Here is a 16,008-nt window from a genome sequence, read left to right as displayed (position 1 = left end):
AACGACCTGCGACCTCTCTGTTCCTGGTTAACTCTCTCTTCAAAACCATTTTAATTTTATGCAGGCTCCTCCGCTCAGATGTAAGACTAGCCTCTTTAAACTTCTTCATGCAGCTCCTTAATGAAGATCTTGGGAAGGAAACCCAGCCAAAACCTGGGAGGTATTTACAAAGTGACTGCAACCTCAGTACTTTGTGAAAGTCAAATCAGAGGAGTGGGTGACTCAGGAAAGGCTTTTTTAAGGTAGAAAGGGGAAAGTGAAAGGACACAGGGTGTGTGAGAATGAAGAATCTCGGGTCCAGCTAGCAAGGCACCTGCGTTCAGGATGGTGTGTGGAGAGTGCAGAATTCTCACAAAGAAAGAAGTGGTGGGATGGGAGGGAGGACAGTTGGGTACTTTACTGGGGAGGGAAAAAGTGGGTTGAACATTTCCTGGTTGAACAAAAGGATTGTGACATGTTATGCTTGTATTTTGGAGAGAAGGGTTTTGTGAGGACAGGCCTAGGAGAACGCTCTCTGGCTGGGGTGTCATCACAACAAACACAGAGAACCGGGCCGATCCCCAAGTCCCCTGTCGGGGGAGAGGCTGCCCGCCAATTGGAGCCCTGTTGGCTGCTTCTGTCCCTTAGCTGGGGCCTGAGAGCTCCCTTCACAACCCAGTCCTTTTGATACAAGAAAAAAAAAGTGGGGCAATAGAAGGGCTGTGTCCCAGGCTTTGGTTGAGCCCCTGGGATGTGCCTCACCAGATTTTGTTCCTTGGCTTCCTGCAGTAAAGTATTCAAGAGCAAGCCAGTGTTGATTAAAGGTAGATTTATTCAGAGAGAGACATTGAAAGGCAAGAGAAACGTCACGAAGTTTGGGGGTTTGATGCTCAAATTAAAAGTAGGTACACACTCCACAGACAGAGTATGGGCCTTCTCCGAAGAGGGAGACAGAGGGGTGACCGCGAGGTGGCGCTGTTTTGCTCGTTTTCTTGGGCTTGGTGGCTTCATATGCTAATAAGTAGAAGGACCAGCCTTAGGGCAAGGGGCTGGGATTCCCAGGGAGTTGGCCATTTCCCACACTGTGACCTTTTGTGGATAGCCTTGGAATTGCCTTGGTGCCTGGGGCCAGGTTATTCACCATGTTACTATTACAATGGGTGTTTAATGAAGCTCAAGCTCTGCTAGAAGTTAAATCTCTTCATCCTGAGCCTCAAGGCCTATTGGGGGTTGAATCCTTCACCATTTTGATGTTAATTGCTGTGGCCTACCTTGAATGGCTGTGCTCTGACCCCTTCCAACCTGTCTCACTGTGATGACACAGAGAGAGCAAAGGCCGGACCATGCCTGTGCTCCTGCATTTAACAGCGGGAGGGGTGGGGTGGGCTTATGATGACTCTCAGTGTTGAGAAGGATGTTTCAGATTTTCCCACGTGAGAAATGGGGACCTGCCAGCAGCCACCGCAGATTTATGTCACGGGCATTATCGCTTGTGTTGTTACGGAAACTACAGGCCAGCCAAGAATCAAGCACCACACAGAAGGTGGGAGTACTGAGATTTATTACGCCTGCGGGCTCAGAGGGGCTACTTTTCCGAAGCTCTGAGTACCTCCAAGTCCTGCACATGAGGTTTTATATGGTTAAATAAAAGTATGGGGCTTTTAGCCAATTGGGCACAAACAACAAAAAGCAAGAAATCAGTACACTGAAGCTTATCAATTTGGAACAGATCACGTTACTGACAATTGTTGACCTTGGATTTACGAGTAGGCTTATTAGCCCAGTAAACTGACACTAAACTTCAGGATTACCAGGTAGCCCAGCAAAACTTATATCAGTAAACCGACACTTACCAAACTTAGATTTGTGACTTAGCTTGTTAGCCCAGCTGGGCTTTTCCTTCACAGTGTCACTTATCTTTTCTATTTTTCTTTTTATTTTTTTAAGTATTTAATCCAAATTTAATATCAGGGTTTTTTGGGAATGGAATTTCTTTTTCTTTTCTTTGGGGCTCTTTTCGGGCGGTAGGTAATTAGATGTATTTATCTGTTAGTGGAGGCCCTGGGGCTTGAACCCAGGACCCCGTGCACGGTAATCATACGCTCTACCACCTGCCCCATCAACATTTTCTTTTTGCTTTAGCTGCCAAGAATCTTACAGCTGAATTTCTAGTCGGACTTTAACACTTGCCCTGACTTCATGGAATCCATTTTTATGAATTTATCTTCCCCTAGTTTCATTTAAGTATTGAATCTACATTTTCTATTCACTGTCAGTTTTACCTTTTTGTTGTTATGGTTGTTAAGCTGTGTTTAAAAAAATTGTTTAAATTCTCTTTTAGTAAGAGGCTGAATGTAAATAAATATGTAAACAAACAACACACTTAAATGCTTTTATACATTCTAAGCTGTTTAATAGTTACTTAAAAACCGAATTGAATATTACAGTGATAACATTTTTAAATTATTTTTTAAATTTTTCTAAAGATATAGCTGATTTAAATTATGATATGTTTCAGGTGTACAATAGATGCTCCAATTATTGTTACTGTAAAACATTGTCTGTATTCCCTGTGTTGTAAGATGCATCCCTCTAGCGTGTTTACATTACATGTCGCAGTTTGTATAAGAAAGTTGGGTAACGCAGAGTCTGGGACGTGGCTGATTCTGCCCCAGGTTCATGCTCACCCTGCCTGTCAGAGCTCAGGCCCTCACTACTGTCTGCAGGGGAGCGAGTGGAGGCAGCTCTCATCAGCGCTGGCACCACCCTCTGAGTGGCAGTGACAGCAGTGATTGTGTGTGGACTTGCAAAGTGTTGTTCCAAGAGCTTTACATGCATTTCTGCATTTAATATTTAAAGCCCTATTGTGAGGAAGCGTTTTATGTTTTTAATGAATAATACATTTTATTTTGATATTGATAGACTTCAAACCTCCGGAAAATTTACAGGAATAGTACAATAAACGCTTAGATACAGTTCACCTTAAAGAACACTATTTGGCCTTTTGTGTCTGGCTTATTTTAGCATAAAGTTTCAATGTTCATCCATATTGTATCCTGAATCAGTACTTTATTCTTTTTGTTTGATAATATCCTTTTTCTTTTTTTTGTTTTTGGTCTATTTAAAAATATTTTCATTGAAGTCTTGTCAGTTTATAATATTATGTCAGTTTCTTGTGTACAGCACAACACTTCAGTTAAATAGGAACATACCTATATTAATTTACATACTCTATTTAAACATGTTACTATAAGATATTAAATATATTCTCCTGTGCTATAAAGTATAAACTTGCTGTTTATTCTTTACATACTCAGTATCTGCAAATCTTGAACTCCCAAATTATTGCTTCCCACACCCTCCCCACTCTGGTAACCATAGTTTGGTTTCTATGCCCCTGTGTCTGTTTCTGTTCTGTAGATAAATTTATCTTATTGTTTCTTTCTTTTTTTTTTTTTTAGATTCCACATGTGAGCAATCTCTTATAGTATTTTCCTTTCTCTTTCTGGCTTACTTCACTTAGAATGACATTCTCCAGGTCCATTGATGTGGCAAATGGCATTATTTTATTATTATTTTATGGCTGAATAGTAGTCTATTGGACAAATACGCTATAACCTCTTTATCCAGTCATCTGTCAGTGGACATTTGGGTTGTTTCCATGTCTTGCTATTTTAAATATTCCTGCTGTGTACATTGGGGTGCAAGTGTCTTTTTGAATTATGTATCCTTTTGGATATATGCCCAGGAGTGGGATTGCTGGGTCATATGGGAGGTCAATTTTTTGTCTTTTGAGGAATCTCTATACAGTTTCCCACAATGGCTCCACCAAACTGCATTCCCACCACAGTGTAGGAGGGTTCCCAATTCTCCAATGTCTCTCCAGTATTTATTGTCTGTGAACGTCTGAATGATGGCTATTCTGACTGGTGAGAGTTGATACTTGATTGCAGTTTTGATTTGCATTTCTCTGAGAATGATATTGAACATTTTTACATGTGCCTACTGGCCAATTTTATGTCTTCATTGGAGAAATGTTTCTTTAGGACTTCTGCCCATTTTTGAATTGAATTTTTGTTTTTCTTTCTTATTAAATGTAACAGCTGCTTACATATTCTGGGAATTAAGCCCCTATCAGTTTCATTTATTGGAAATATTCTCTCCCATTCCATAGGTAGTTTGTCTTTTTGTTTTGCTTACTGTTTCCTTAGCTGTGAAAAGTTTGTAAGTTTAATTAGATCCCACTTGTATATTTTTGGTTGTTTTTCTATTGCCTGAGTAGACTGCTCTTGGAGAACATTGCTGAGATGTATGTCAGATGTTTTACCTATGGTTGCTTCTAAGAGGTTTATAGTGTCTTGTCTACATGTTTAAGTCTTTAACACATTTTGAATTCATTTTTGTGTATGCTGTGAGGGAGTAGTCTAACTTCAATGATTTACATGCAGCTGTTCAGTTTTCCCTACACCATTTGCTGAAGATGCTGCCTTTACTCCATTGTATTTTCTCACCTCCTTTGTCAAAGTTTCAATGACCAAAATTTTGTGGGCCTATTCTTGGTAATTTTGTTTATCTGTTCATTGATGGATGGATATTGTTAGTAACTTTTGGCTACTCTGAATGATACTGCTATGGATATTGATGTGAATGTTTTTGTGAGAATAGGTTTTCATTCTGTTGGCTGTACAGTTGGCCCGCCATATCTGCAGTTTCCACTTCATGGATCCAGATGGCTGATTGTAAAGGGACTCGAACATCTTTGGATTATGGTATCCAGGGTGGGGGGTTCCTGAAACCAACCCCCCGAGGATACTGAGAGATGACTCTATATGTAGGAGTGGAATTGCTGAGCCATATAACTCTAACCTTTTGAGGAAACGCCAGTCTTTTCCGAAGAAGCTGCACCATTGTCCCTTTCCACTGGCCGCATATGAGAATCCTCTGCCTCCTGAACGACACTTGTTATTGTCCATGTTTTGATTATAACCATCCTATTGGGTGTAAAATGAGATCGCATTTTGATTTAGATTTCGCTAGTGATGCTGAGAATCTTTTCATATGCTTATTGGCCAATTGTGTATCTATTTAATTCCTTGGCAAATTTAAAAATTGTGTCGACTTTCTTTGTATTGTCCATTTGTAAGCATTTGTTTTATATCCTGGATAGTAGTCTCTTATTAGATATATGCTTTGCAAAATTTTTCTTGTATACTGCAGATTGTCGTTTCACTTTACTTTTTTTAAACATTAAAACAATTTCTTTATAGGGGAGGTAATTAGATTTATTCATTTTTTTTTTTTTGGCAAGCACACACTCTATCACTTGAGCTACCCCCTTCCCCTTTCATTTCACTTTCTTGATGAAGTCCTTTGTAACAAATGGTTTTAATTTTGATGAAGTCCATTTTACCTGGTTTTTTTTTGTTTATCACTTGTGCTCTTGGTATTGTATCTAGGAAGCCATAGCCTATCCTAAGACCACAAAGATTTATACTATGTCTTCTCTTAGAAAGTTTATCCATTTAGATTTTACGTTTCTGTCTGTGATCCATTTTGAATTAATATTTATTTGTTATAGAAAATACGGGGGTCCAGATTCCAGATTCATTCGTTTGCCTGCAGATACCCAGATGTCTCTGCACCATTTGTTGTGTAGACTATTCTTTCAATGGAGTGTTGTTGGCACATTTGTGGAAAACTGACTGTAAATGTAAGTTTCCCCACTGGATTTTTTATTGTGTCTCATAGATTTATGCATCCAAACTTATGCCAGTACCATAATGACTTGAGTACTATAGATTTGTAGTAACCTCTGAGTGAGTCCTCCAACTTTGCTCTTCTTTTTCAAGATTGTTTTGGCTGACCTGGGTCCCTTGCACTTCCATATGAGTTTTGGGATCAGTTTTTCAATTTTTGGAAAGAAGTCAGCTGGAATTTTGATAGAGATTCCATTAAATTTTTGGATCACTTTGGGGAGTCTTAACATTTTTAACAATATTGTCTACCATTCCATGAACATGGAATGCCTTCTATATATGTAGATATTTTAAATATTTTTTGGTAATACTTCAAATTTTTCAATGTACAAATCTTGTAAAATTTTGTTAAATGTATCTCTCATTTTATTTTTAATGCTGTTGTAAATGAAAATGCTGAGCTTCCTAAGTGTGGGACTATATATCAATTTATTTATTTCTAGGAATCCTACACAGCAAATACCCTAGGTTTATATTTGCTACATAAATCTATCCACAATTCTTCCCACCCCAGTGTTATAAGAAACCAAGACCCAGGTTAAGCTACCTGAACACCTATGTGGAAGGGAGAAATGAGACCCTTGGTTGGGGCTTTGTACAGATGTTACTGAGTGCTTATTCAGGATGGCTTCATCTTAATTTCTTTAAAACAATCCTTTCAGTGTATATAGTCAGATGCATTAAGAACATTCCCTTTTGATGTTCAGAGGAGCTAAGACTATAATTTTCAAATAATTTCTACTGAGAGTGTTGCACTTGAAATCTAATTTGCATCAATATTTGAAGATTTATGTTCAAGAGCTTTGACTAAATAATACCTGTCTTTATTCAATAACTACAACTAAATGCTCAAGCAACATGAGAGAGTTTGATCAAACTGCCCCCGCCCCGTAGTGCTGGGTGGCTGCAGCTGTAACTGGAGTCCGCGCTTACCTCTCCCAGTACGCTTGTTCTGATCTGCTCAAAGGGGTTTGTCCAACAGTTTGTCAGTAGTCTTTTGGACAAAGCCATAAAGCATTGATTTAAGGTTGCTGGAATAGGATCTATTCTTATTAATATTAAGTAAGCACATATTGAGTGCTTACTGTATGTTGGGGATTGTCCCTCAACCTCACATGAATATTATTTCTCTTAAAACCTTTCATAGTTCCTTGTTATTCACACTTTACAGATAAGGAGACTGAGGATAAGGTCTTCTCTCTTTTGGGCGGAGCTCATTATCAATGATGGGAAGTCGTAAGGAAAAAGATATTTATTCATTCTTAGAAAACATTTTTCTGAGAGTCAGCAATGAAGAGGGTGAACAATGAATAGGGTGATCCTTATTTGAGCGAGACGAGCCCCGGGTTGTATGGAGTCAGCATCCTTGTCCTGGACACGGCACGTGTAGAGCTGCTTGGTGGGTGAGGAGGCGCAACCGGGTCGGGTTCGAGGATGCCGGGCCATTGGGCTGTGCTCAAGCCCGGTGGGGCTTTCTCCTAAGTGCAGTGGACCATCATTGACAGATTTTAAGTAGGGGATGGGGGTGCTCTCTTAGATCTCTTTTGTCTTGCAGAATGCTTGGAAACATTTAGAAGGCTTGGCAGGAGGTGATGTGATGAGTCTGAGTAGGGTGGCTGCGAGGTGTAGCATTGTTCAATTTTCAAGTGATTTTCAGTCCCAGGTTTGTGGCTCAGTAGCCGTGTCAATTTTGATGACGCACTGAAGGAAGTGAAACAATTTATCTAATCAATTAGAGAAGTGATGTACTGACTTCCCAGGACTGCTCTGGAGATCCATTGAGATAACGTGTGCACAGTGTGCAGCGTGGTCCCCAGCTCAGCGTCAGTGCTGAGTGAGGGCCAGTGAGTACCTGGTAGGACTGGTGAGGGTGGTGGGACTCGGTGACGGAGGAAATCTGGGCCCTGAAGGAGGGGTCCATTCACATCTGTGAGTGATGGGCCTGAGCTGAGAGAGGCAGGGAGACCTTGACCCCCGCCCAGATGCCCTGGGCAGGACGGCTATGGGAGGAGATCCGTGAAGTCAGCTCATTGCAGGTGGAGTTGGAGGTGCCCTTGAGACATCTAAGTGCAGTGTCACAATCACAGAGGTCGTCTGGGCCTGGGCTGTGCATTTTCCTATAATCTCAATCCCTGAGAATGCCGAGGTATTGATCACTGAACGTGAAGACATACTTTTCAGGACAAGTGAATAGTAGTATCATCGCTGTCATCAAGCTCACGTCTCTTTATTCATCAGTCACTTTGCTAATTGGGGACTTACAGAGCTCACTTCACCGCCCTTCCCTGGGCTCAGGCTCCACAGAAAAGAGCTGGTGAGACTCCCTCTTTTCCAGAAGAAGACACATTTAGCTGGTAGAGTTCTAAACCCTGCCAGACTTAGAATTTTAGTTAGTTGTTTTAATTCTATTTTCTGTTGGCCATCTCCTGACAGGAGAGACGTTTTACCTCATGGTCATGTTTCAGTTAGCTGTTACTGAGAATTGCTGTTCTGATTCATAGTGTATGTATTCTATTAAATTTGTAGAGTACTTATCATTTTTCTATCTTTGCACTTTAACTTTGTTTGCTCCTTCAAATTTCTATCCTACTTGTGGCCTTACATTATTTTTTAATTAAAAAATGTCTGTTAGCAGTTAAGAAAACAAAAGGAAAGAAAAAATGCACATGAGAGCTAAATTTAGAAAATATGTAGTATGTTTTCTGTCTTGGCAATGGAGGGTTCTAGAAATTCGTGAAAACCTTCATTACATAAGTTCCTTAAAATGCAGATTAAGAAATAAAGCCTTCCTTCCTCATCTTTCAAGCTGCAATGCTAATTGTCAAGAAAGTGAGTGGAAATCCTCAGTAGCCAAGACAAACCAGAAAGCAGGGATTCTGGGAGATACGTGAGCCTTAGAAGCCCTGGGGTGCTTGTTGGCTCCTGAACTGTGTTTCGGTTGCCCTAGCAGGAGGACAGGAGGTGAGCCCGAGACCTCTCACACTGGGAGTTGGATGGCTGTTTTTATGTAAGGCCAAGCACATCCTGAGACTCCTGCTTTACAAAAGGAAAAAGCATTCCTCAAAGCAAGGAAGTAAGGAAAGTCAATTTTTTGCAAGCGGGGAAAAATAACATATCCAAAGTAAGGATTTAGTTTAAAGCTGTTATGGCATGAGAGTGACCACAAACTCCTGGCAGAAAATCAAAGCTCCTCCCGGAAAGAGAAGTTGTGTTTTGAATGAATCAGTGGACAGCCATTCCGGAAAAGGCCTCCCGAGTCTTCTGGATCAAGATACTGGACCCAAACACCTCCCTTCCATAGTCTCATTTAAATAACCAGAAAGGTTTTAAAGGAAAGAAGCAATAATCATAGTTCTATTTATTGACATTACTATATGCTAGGAATTCAGAGGTGACTATGAAGTTGTCTCCTCTTTTATGGACCTTACTTTCTATTTGACATATTCGGGGAACTTGGTGGAGGGTGGTGTTGGTCTGTTGCAATCAGCCAGGAGAGGAGATTAAGAAATCAGTGAAGGGTGGGTGACATTTTTAGCTGAGGACAGTCCTGTTCAGTTGGCTTGTAATTGCAGGCTCATTGAGTTGTCACTGGAGGGAATTGATCTTATGGAAGATGGACTTAACTCAGGCCTCTTCAGAATGGACAAGTGAACCTGGAGAAAGACAGTCAAATCTGTGCAGACATTAAAGTCCACGTGAACGTGCTGTATCCCTGAGCCAAATATAGGACAAGTAGGTAGCACTTCTTGAGGACAGAGGAGTGGCTTTTAAGTTTCTCCAAGAATGAATCCCAGGGAACCGGGTTGACCAGTTGTCAAACTGTGACTTTGCTCTTTGGACGGTGTACTCACCAAGGGTATTGGCCTTTTATATGTTTTCATTTCTCTTTAATACATGTCAGGTGATGAGGACGTGGGCATAAACGTTTGATACCTTGTTGAGGTGAGTCTTGGTACCTGCCTAGAAGCGCGGGCATAGCTACTGCTGCGTCATATATCTTGCCGCCCATCGCGCTCCCAGGCTCCGTGATCACGGCAGAGTGGTTCCTAATTGAGCTGTCCGTCTCCTCTGTGACATCGTAGCCAAACTAAAGACTGGAGCATATTAGCTTGGCTTTGCTCTTTTCCATCCTTCTCTTCGAATGATGATGACTGATAGTGGACCCAGTTACGTTTGCAGATGATTTACAAGTAGGGCTGTCAGTACAAACCTTGTAATCCCCGCTGTGTGATCTAGAGAAAAAGTTACATTCTTTGCAAATTGTTTTGATGCACTAATGTGGGAAAATGATGTACGTTTGAATGTGTATTTCCTCTCTGAATCATCATGGCTAGAGATGAATATTTGTAGACATGGAATGAGTTTTCTGTATTTGAACAGTATGGTCACCTAAATTCTCCACAGCTTTTTAAAGTCATCACTGGAGTGCAACCTCCAGAGTGCCCCAAAGCATCCACCACTGCCTGCTTTTCGGACACTGTGAGTTTCCAACTTGGAGAAGGCTGCTGGCTGGTGAGGCATTCTCTGGCACATCTCTGGTTGGCTGATGTGAGCTTAGCACACAAGAATTGGCAGACAGTAACTAACCACGATCACGTCCATTTCTGGAACACTTATGGAGGATTTTACACCTATGCTAGTGGAATACGTTATTTCATTTAGTTTTCCCAACAATCATAATTAGATTTTATCACCTGTATTAAAAAGGAAACTGTCAAAGCGAGTGACGTGCAGACTTTGGACTGGAACACGGGTCTTTCTGATCCCTGTCTCTGTTCCCTCCCCAGCCTATCTTTCCAAATGGCCAGGAGACTCTTTCTCAGTCTTGAGTTTAGCGCTGATGTTACTACTCTCTTTGTTTCTGGAGAGGAAAACAAGTCTAAACTTCCTTTCCAGTTGGAAATTGAATGGAGAGTTAGCGTTGGAAGCCTGGAGAGTCTGTCCTGTGATGAAGTGGTCTCCGAGCCACTTCCACTGGGACGTCACGTCACTGTCTGGGCCCCTTGCACAGCCTGTGCACAGGTGACAGCACAGATGTGCCGAGCAGTCCTCCCGGACAGGGCAGTGGGTTGGAAAAGAGTTTGGGGATTTGGTTTCATTACATAGCTTCCTGACGGTCTTGGCCCGGCTCTTCGAGTTTGAGCATTCCCTGTCCCACATCCTCGTGCTCTGGGCCCTTGCAGACCTGACGTGGCCTCAGACTGAGGCTCAGGGCCCGTGGTGATGAGGAGCATTTTAGTACAGCGTCTGCCGGCTCTGACAATTCTGGGCTTTGGGACTTTGTCCAGGATGATAATAATTCCTCCCCGAGTTTCAGATTTCCTTGCCAGTGAGCCGGGGTAGTAATAGTTTCTGAGATGATTATAATGATTCAGTAACGGGTGCAGCGTGTGCTGGCAGGTAGCTGGTGTTTAAGGAGCAGAAGTCGCAGTAACTCTGTCAGCCTCTCACTGTGTGCTCTGTGCTTTGAGAGGTTGTGTGTTTGGTGAAAGTCCCGCCCAAACCCTAGGGTCTAGATGAACTGTTGTTCCTTTAATTTCCCTTCCTGTTCCTCTTTCCCTTCTCGGTGTCCCATGTTTAGGTAGCAGATTCCTCTATTTCAGGGAATAGGGGCCTTTCTAGTAAAAGGACAGGCGGAACGCGGACAGGTGGGGCCCGGAGGGGGTCTGGAGCGTCTGCACAGCGGTGCTTCCCTGCGTTTCTGCATCCGGTCCCATCAGTGCACTAAGTCAGCCTTCCTGTTCCTTCCTATGTCATCGGGTCTTTGTTTTAAGGGAAAACCTTTTTTACGGGTCTTTTTTCACTGACATGTTTCTTTCAGATGCTTGTTGCTTTCCTCCCTGTGCTTCAGCGTTCCGAGGAGAGAATTCAGCAGTGCAGCCTCCTCTCCGAGCTCTACGAGTTGATCTGCTTCCACTGCAAGTCCGCCTCCTTCAAGAGGGTGGCCTCCGTGCGGCGCGAGACCCCCGGCATCCCAGAGCCTGGCAGGAAGGCCTGCTCCCGACTCCTCCTGCAGACGCTTCCTGGCTAGTCTGTCGCTGGACCTGCAGGACTTCAGCAAAGGTGTTGCAACTAAAACATTGCTTCAGTCCCATTAACCATGCCTGGTTTGGGCCCTGCTGTCCTGTCTCAACAGGGTGAATTTTGATTCGTGTAGAACAGGGCTCAGCAGACTTTTTCTGTCAAGGGTTTGGGAGTAAATATTTCAGGGTCTGCAAACCTCCTGATCTCTGGTGCAGCTGCTCAGCTCTGCTGTTCAGACGCCAGAGCAGCCGGACAGTCCACACACCCACAGAGCTTTATTAACAGCGGTGGCTGGGGCTGGATTGGGTGTATGAACTGCAGTTTGTCCCCACAGCCTCCTCACTATTGACACCTGCACCAGAGCGTGCATTTGTGACAATGGTTGAACCTACACTGACACGTCATCATCACCCAGAGCCCATATTTGACACACGGATTTACACTTGGTGTTGCGCACTCTGTGGGTTTGGACAGATGTGCAATGATATGTATCCACCATCACAGCATCATACAGAGTCGTCTGTCTTAGTGACCTTAAAATACTGCGTGCTGCACCTCATTCATTGCTCCTTCCCCTCTAGCCTCTGATAGCCACTGATCTTTTAGTCTCTGTGGTATTCCCTTTCCCAGAACACCAGTTGCAATCAGACAGTTGCAGAACCTTCCCAGATTGGCTTCTTTCACTTAGTAATATGCATAAAAGGTTCCTCCGTGTCTTTCCATGCCTTGATAACTAATTTCATTTTAGCACCCAATAATAGTCCATTTTCTGCCTGGACCACAATTTATCCATTCATCTACTGAAGAACAGCTTAGTTGCTTCTGAGTTCTGGTGATTATGAATAAAGCTGCTATTTACATCTGTATGCAGATTTGTGTGTGGACATAAGTTTCCACTTCGTCGAGTAAACACCAAGGAGCACAGTTGCCGGATCATATGTTAGGAGTACGTTTAATTTTGTAAAAAATTGCCAGACCGTCTTCCAAAGTATCTGGGATATTTTACATTCCCACCAACAATGTATGAGAATTCCTGTCGCTCCACATCCTCACCAGCATTTGGTGCTGTCAGTGTTCTGCGTTTTGGCAGTTCTGACTGGGGTGCAGTGATACCTCGCTGTTTCAGTCTGCATCCCCTTGATAAAAGATGCTGTGGAGCATCTTTCCATAGACTTCTTTGGCATCTAGATTTCTTCTTTGATGAGGTGTGTGTTCAGGCATTTTGGTCATTTTTTAATCAGGTTACTCATCCTTCTTGTTGAGTTTAAAGAAATTTTGGTATATTTGGGATATTAGCCCTTTATCAGTGTGTCCCTTCCCTTCACCTGCAGCACCGGAGTTGTCCTTTGGGTCTCAGTGGAGTGTCAGCTCTTCAAAGAGGTTCCCTGTCTTCCCTCAGCCTAAATACTGTCCTTGTATTTTTCACTTTCATTGACTCATTTTGTTCTTTTTAAATAGCATTTCCAATAACTTGTAAGTATATTAAAGAGAAAAGGGCAATGATTGAACACCGCCTGCCCCACCAGGCTGTGTGCCCTGTGAGAGCAGAGGCCCTGTCCCCACTCACCGTTTCCCATGACAGCACAAGGCACATGTCCATGTAAAAGTGTGTAACGTGGGGCCAAATCTGATGAGCAGGTATAACGACATGTGTTGGCTGCCATTTATTGAGTAGATTTTGTTTCTAATCTTAATTATTAAATCACATGAATGAAACTTGTTTGTTCTGAAAAATAAAACAAAAAGCTCACCTCCATGTGATTGGTACTTTCTACTTAGCCTTCTGACCCAGGAGGGGATGTTCACCATCATTTTGTGGAGGAGGTTGGGGAGGTAAAGTAAGAGAGTGAGATCAAATAAAGTAAAAATGATAACTATCAGGTGGCATTATTTTCACTAAGACATAAAAGTTACTTTAAACCCTATCTCAGCTGTTGTTCTGTTGTTTCAAACATTTCTCAGAATTAAATGGAAGCCCACTAAACCCTGAAAGGGAAATTGTGTGCTCAGGTCCTGAAAACGGTTTATGTCTATTTCTTGAAATGCACATTTTCCCTGCTGGTTACAGAAATTCGATGCAGGAACACAGCCATGCGCTTTGTGTGTCTGCCGGCTTCACGGGCTGCTCACTGTCATTTTCATTTTCTTGTGTTGCAGTTTATGACGGTTTTCCATGAGATATATTGCTCAGCCTTTTCCTGAATGAAGGATTGAATTTTCCACAGAAAGTCTTATGAAAGAGAGTGACAAGGCACATGGGTTTCCCAAAAAGGAATAGTTGATGTAATAAACTCTCACTATGGTGAACTTTTTTAATACAAGCCAGTTAAAAATTTTATTACAAGGTCATATGCCACAAATCTGTCTTAAGAATAAAAAGATTCAAATTTTATAGAAGAAGCAGTTTGAATCAAGTAGAAATTATGATTTGTACACTATTTGTTGTTAGAACTTATACTCAGTCTTATTATAATTGCCTGTGGTAGGAACAGGATCATTATTTATTTATTAAAAAAAATCCACTACGTGCTATTTGCCCCATTATTGATGCGACAGGGCTGAGATTAGTTAAGTTGGGCCATTTAGGATTCTTAGCTAGGTTTTCTGGACATTAATTTCAGCCTCTTTATCTTTTCTACAATCTCTTCTTTTGTGTCGGCCTTTGGTCTTTTACAACGTGGAAATACTGCACGGATCTGCCGTTCCATTTTTTCCTGTCTTTGTGGGAATAGATTTCTGTAAGACAGACTACTAGGATATTAAGGATTTTGTGTGGGCTAAGTTTGGTCAGTTCTAAGGGTTTCAATTAATATGTATTGAGACTTGCTTTTCAGCTAATGACAGTAAGATTATAAACTAACTTAAGTATACACCAGTAAGTATAGTACAATAAGCCCATCACCCAGATTAAGGAATTCACAAACTTTTCCATATTTCCTTTATTCAGACCTTTGTTCTTTTATTTGTCCTTTGTTGAAGTATTTGACAGCAAATCCGAGAAAACATGTCATTTTACCCTTTGTACTCAAGTAGGCATGTCTGAAATATGAGGGCCTTTTCTTTGATCAGGTTTTTCCATTTGACCGATGTGCTCGTTAAGTACCAGCTGTATCAGGCATCTCACTAGGCATTAGGGATCCTTGGGGCAATGAGACAGTCCTGGCTCCCAAGGAAGTTAATGGCTGATGGAAGAAACCAATACAGGAGCTTGGGTGCCTCACTTAAGGTCCCTGCTGGATGACACCAATTGGACAAAATTTGGGCACAATACAGTAGGATTCACAGAAGGAAGGGACTTGTCAGACTTGTAGGGCAGGCCGTGAGAGAGGTGGTCAGCAGGGCTACAAGAGGAGGAATCACTTGATCAGAATCTGAAATCCTTTCTGCCAACCTTTCTACCAAGCCCCCAGGGCCCATCACACACAACCCTGTGCTGTAACTGTTTTTTATTTCAGTTACCACATCTCCTTCAGGAAGGATTTTAAGGTGGAAAATATTTAAAATCCGTAATTGTTGCCAGAAGGGACATAGAACAAGGCACATTGAAACAACACAAATGTCCATCAGCACATGACTGGATAAAGATGAGGAGATACATATATACAATGGAATACTACTCAGCCATAAAAGATGCCATTTGCAGCAACATGGATGGACCTGAAGACTGTTATTCTAAGTGAAGTGGGGTGGAAAGAGAAAGAAAAATGCCATATGACTTCATTTATGGGGAATCTAAAATTAATAGCAATAATAATATGACCACAAATGAACTAAATATTATTTTCATTTCTTGAATATATGTAAGCACATCTGACTGTCCTTTGTGATTGGATTGCAATATTCTGTTTATTATTCTTTTCTAGATGTCCTTATTCTTCTGGTAACTGTAATTTGAAAAATCTAAAGCTCTAATCTGTTCTTAGAAACAATAATTAGTACATATATGTAAACTAAAAAATGCAGTATACTCTATACATGTATTTACATGCAATATGTGTATGTGAAGTTGAACTGTAATAATTCTACCTAATAAAACTGAAAAAGGAAAAAAATAAATAATTTATTTAAAAAAAACCCTCTTTAGATATTAAAACGTTCATTTCTGAGATTCTGTGAAACACAGCATGGAAGTATTTTTTTCTTTTAAGATTTTCTCCTTGCTCCTCAGTGAGCAGCCTGGGCTGCACAGCTTGGCCACCACAGGCACCCAGGACTTGCCGGCTTGCTCCTCACTACTTGGGAGGAAGGT

General features: G+C 41.7%; 1 protein-coding gene across 1 annotated transcript in view; it reads left to right on the top strand.

The window, feature by feature from the left end:
• The window catches only part of LOC116278117 (trafficking protein particle complex subunit 9-like), a 111,528-nt gene extending 96,086 nt beyond the window's left edge, over positions 1-15,442 (top strand). Inside the window, exons 4-5 of the mRNA XM_072948334.1 lie at positions 11,557-11,798; positions 15,215-15,442. Of these exons, the coding sequence (XP_072804435.1) occupies positions 11,557-11,766 (210 nt within the window). The 3' untranslated portion in view covers positions 11,767-11,798; positions 15,215-15,442. The remainder of the gene's footprint in view (positions 1-11,556; positions 11,799-15,214) is intronic.
• The last annotated feature ends 566 nt before the right edge of the window (positions 15,443-16,008 follow it).

The sequence above is a fragment of the Vicugna pacos genome, chromosome 2 (assembly GCF_048564905.1).
Source record: "Vicugna pacos chromosome 2, VicPac4, whole genome shotgun sequence".
Classification (NCBI taxonomy): Eukaryota; Metazoa; Chordata; class Mammalia; order Artiodactyla; family Camelidae; genus Vicugna; species Vicugna pacos.
Note: the sequence above shows the minus strand (reverse complement) of the source record. Positions and strands in the feature narration are given on the sequence as shown.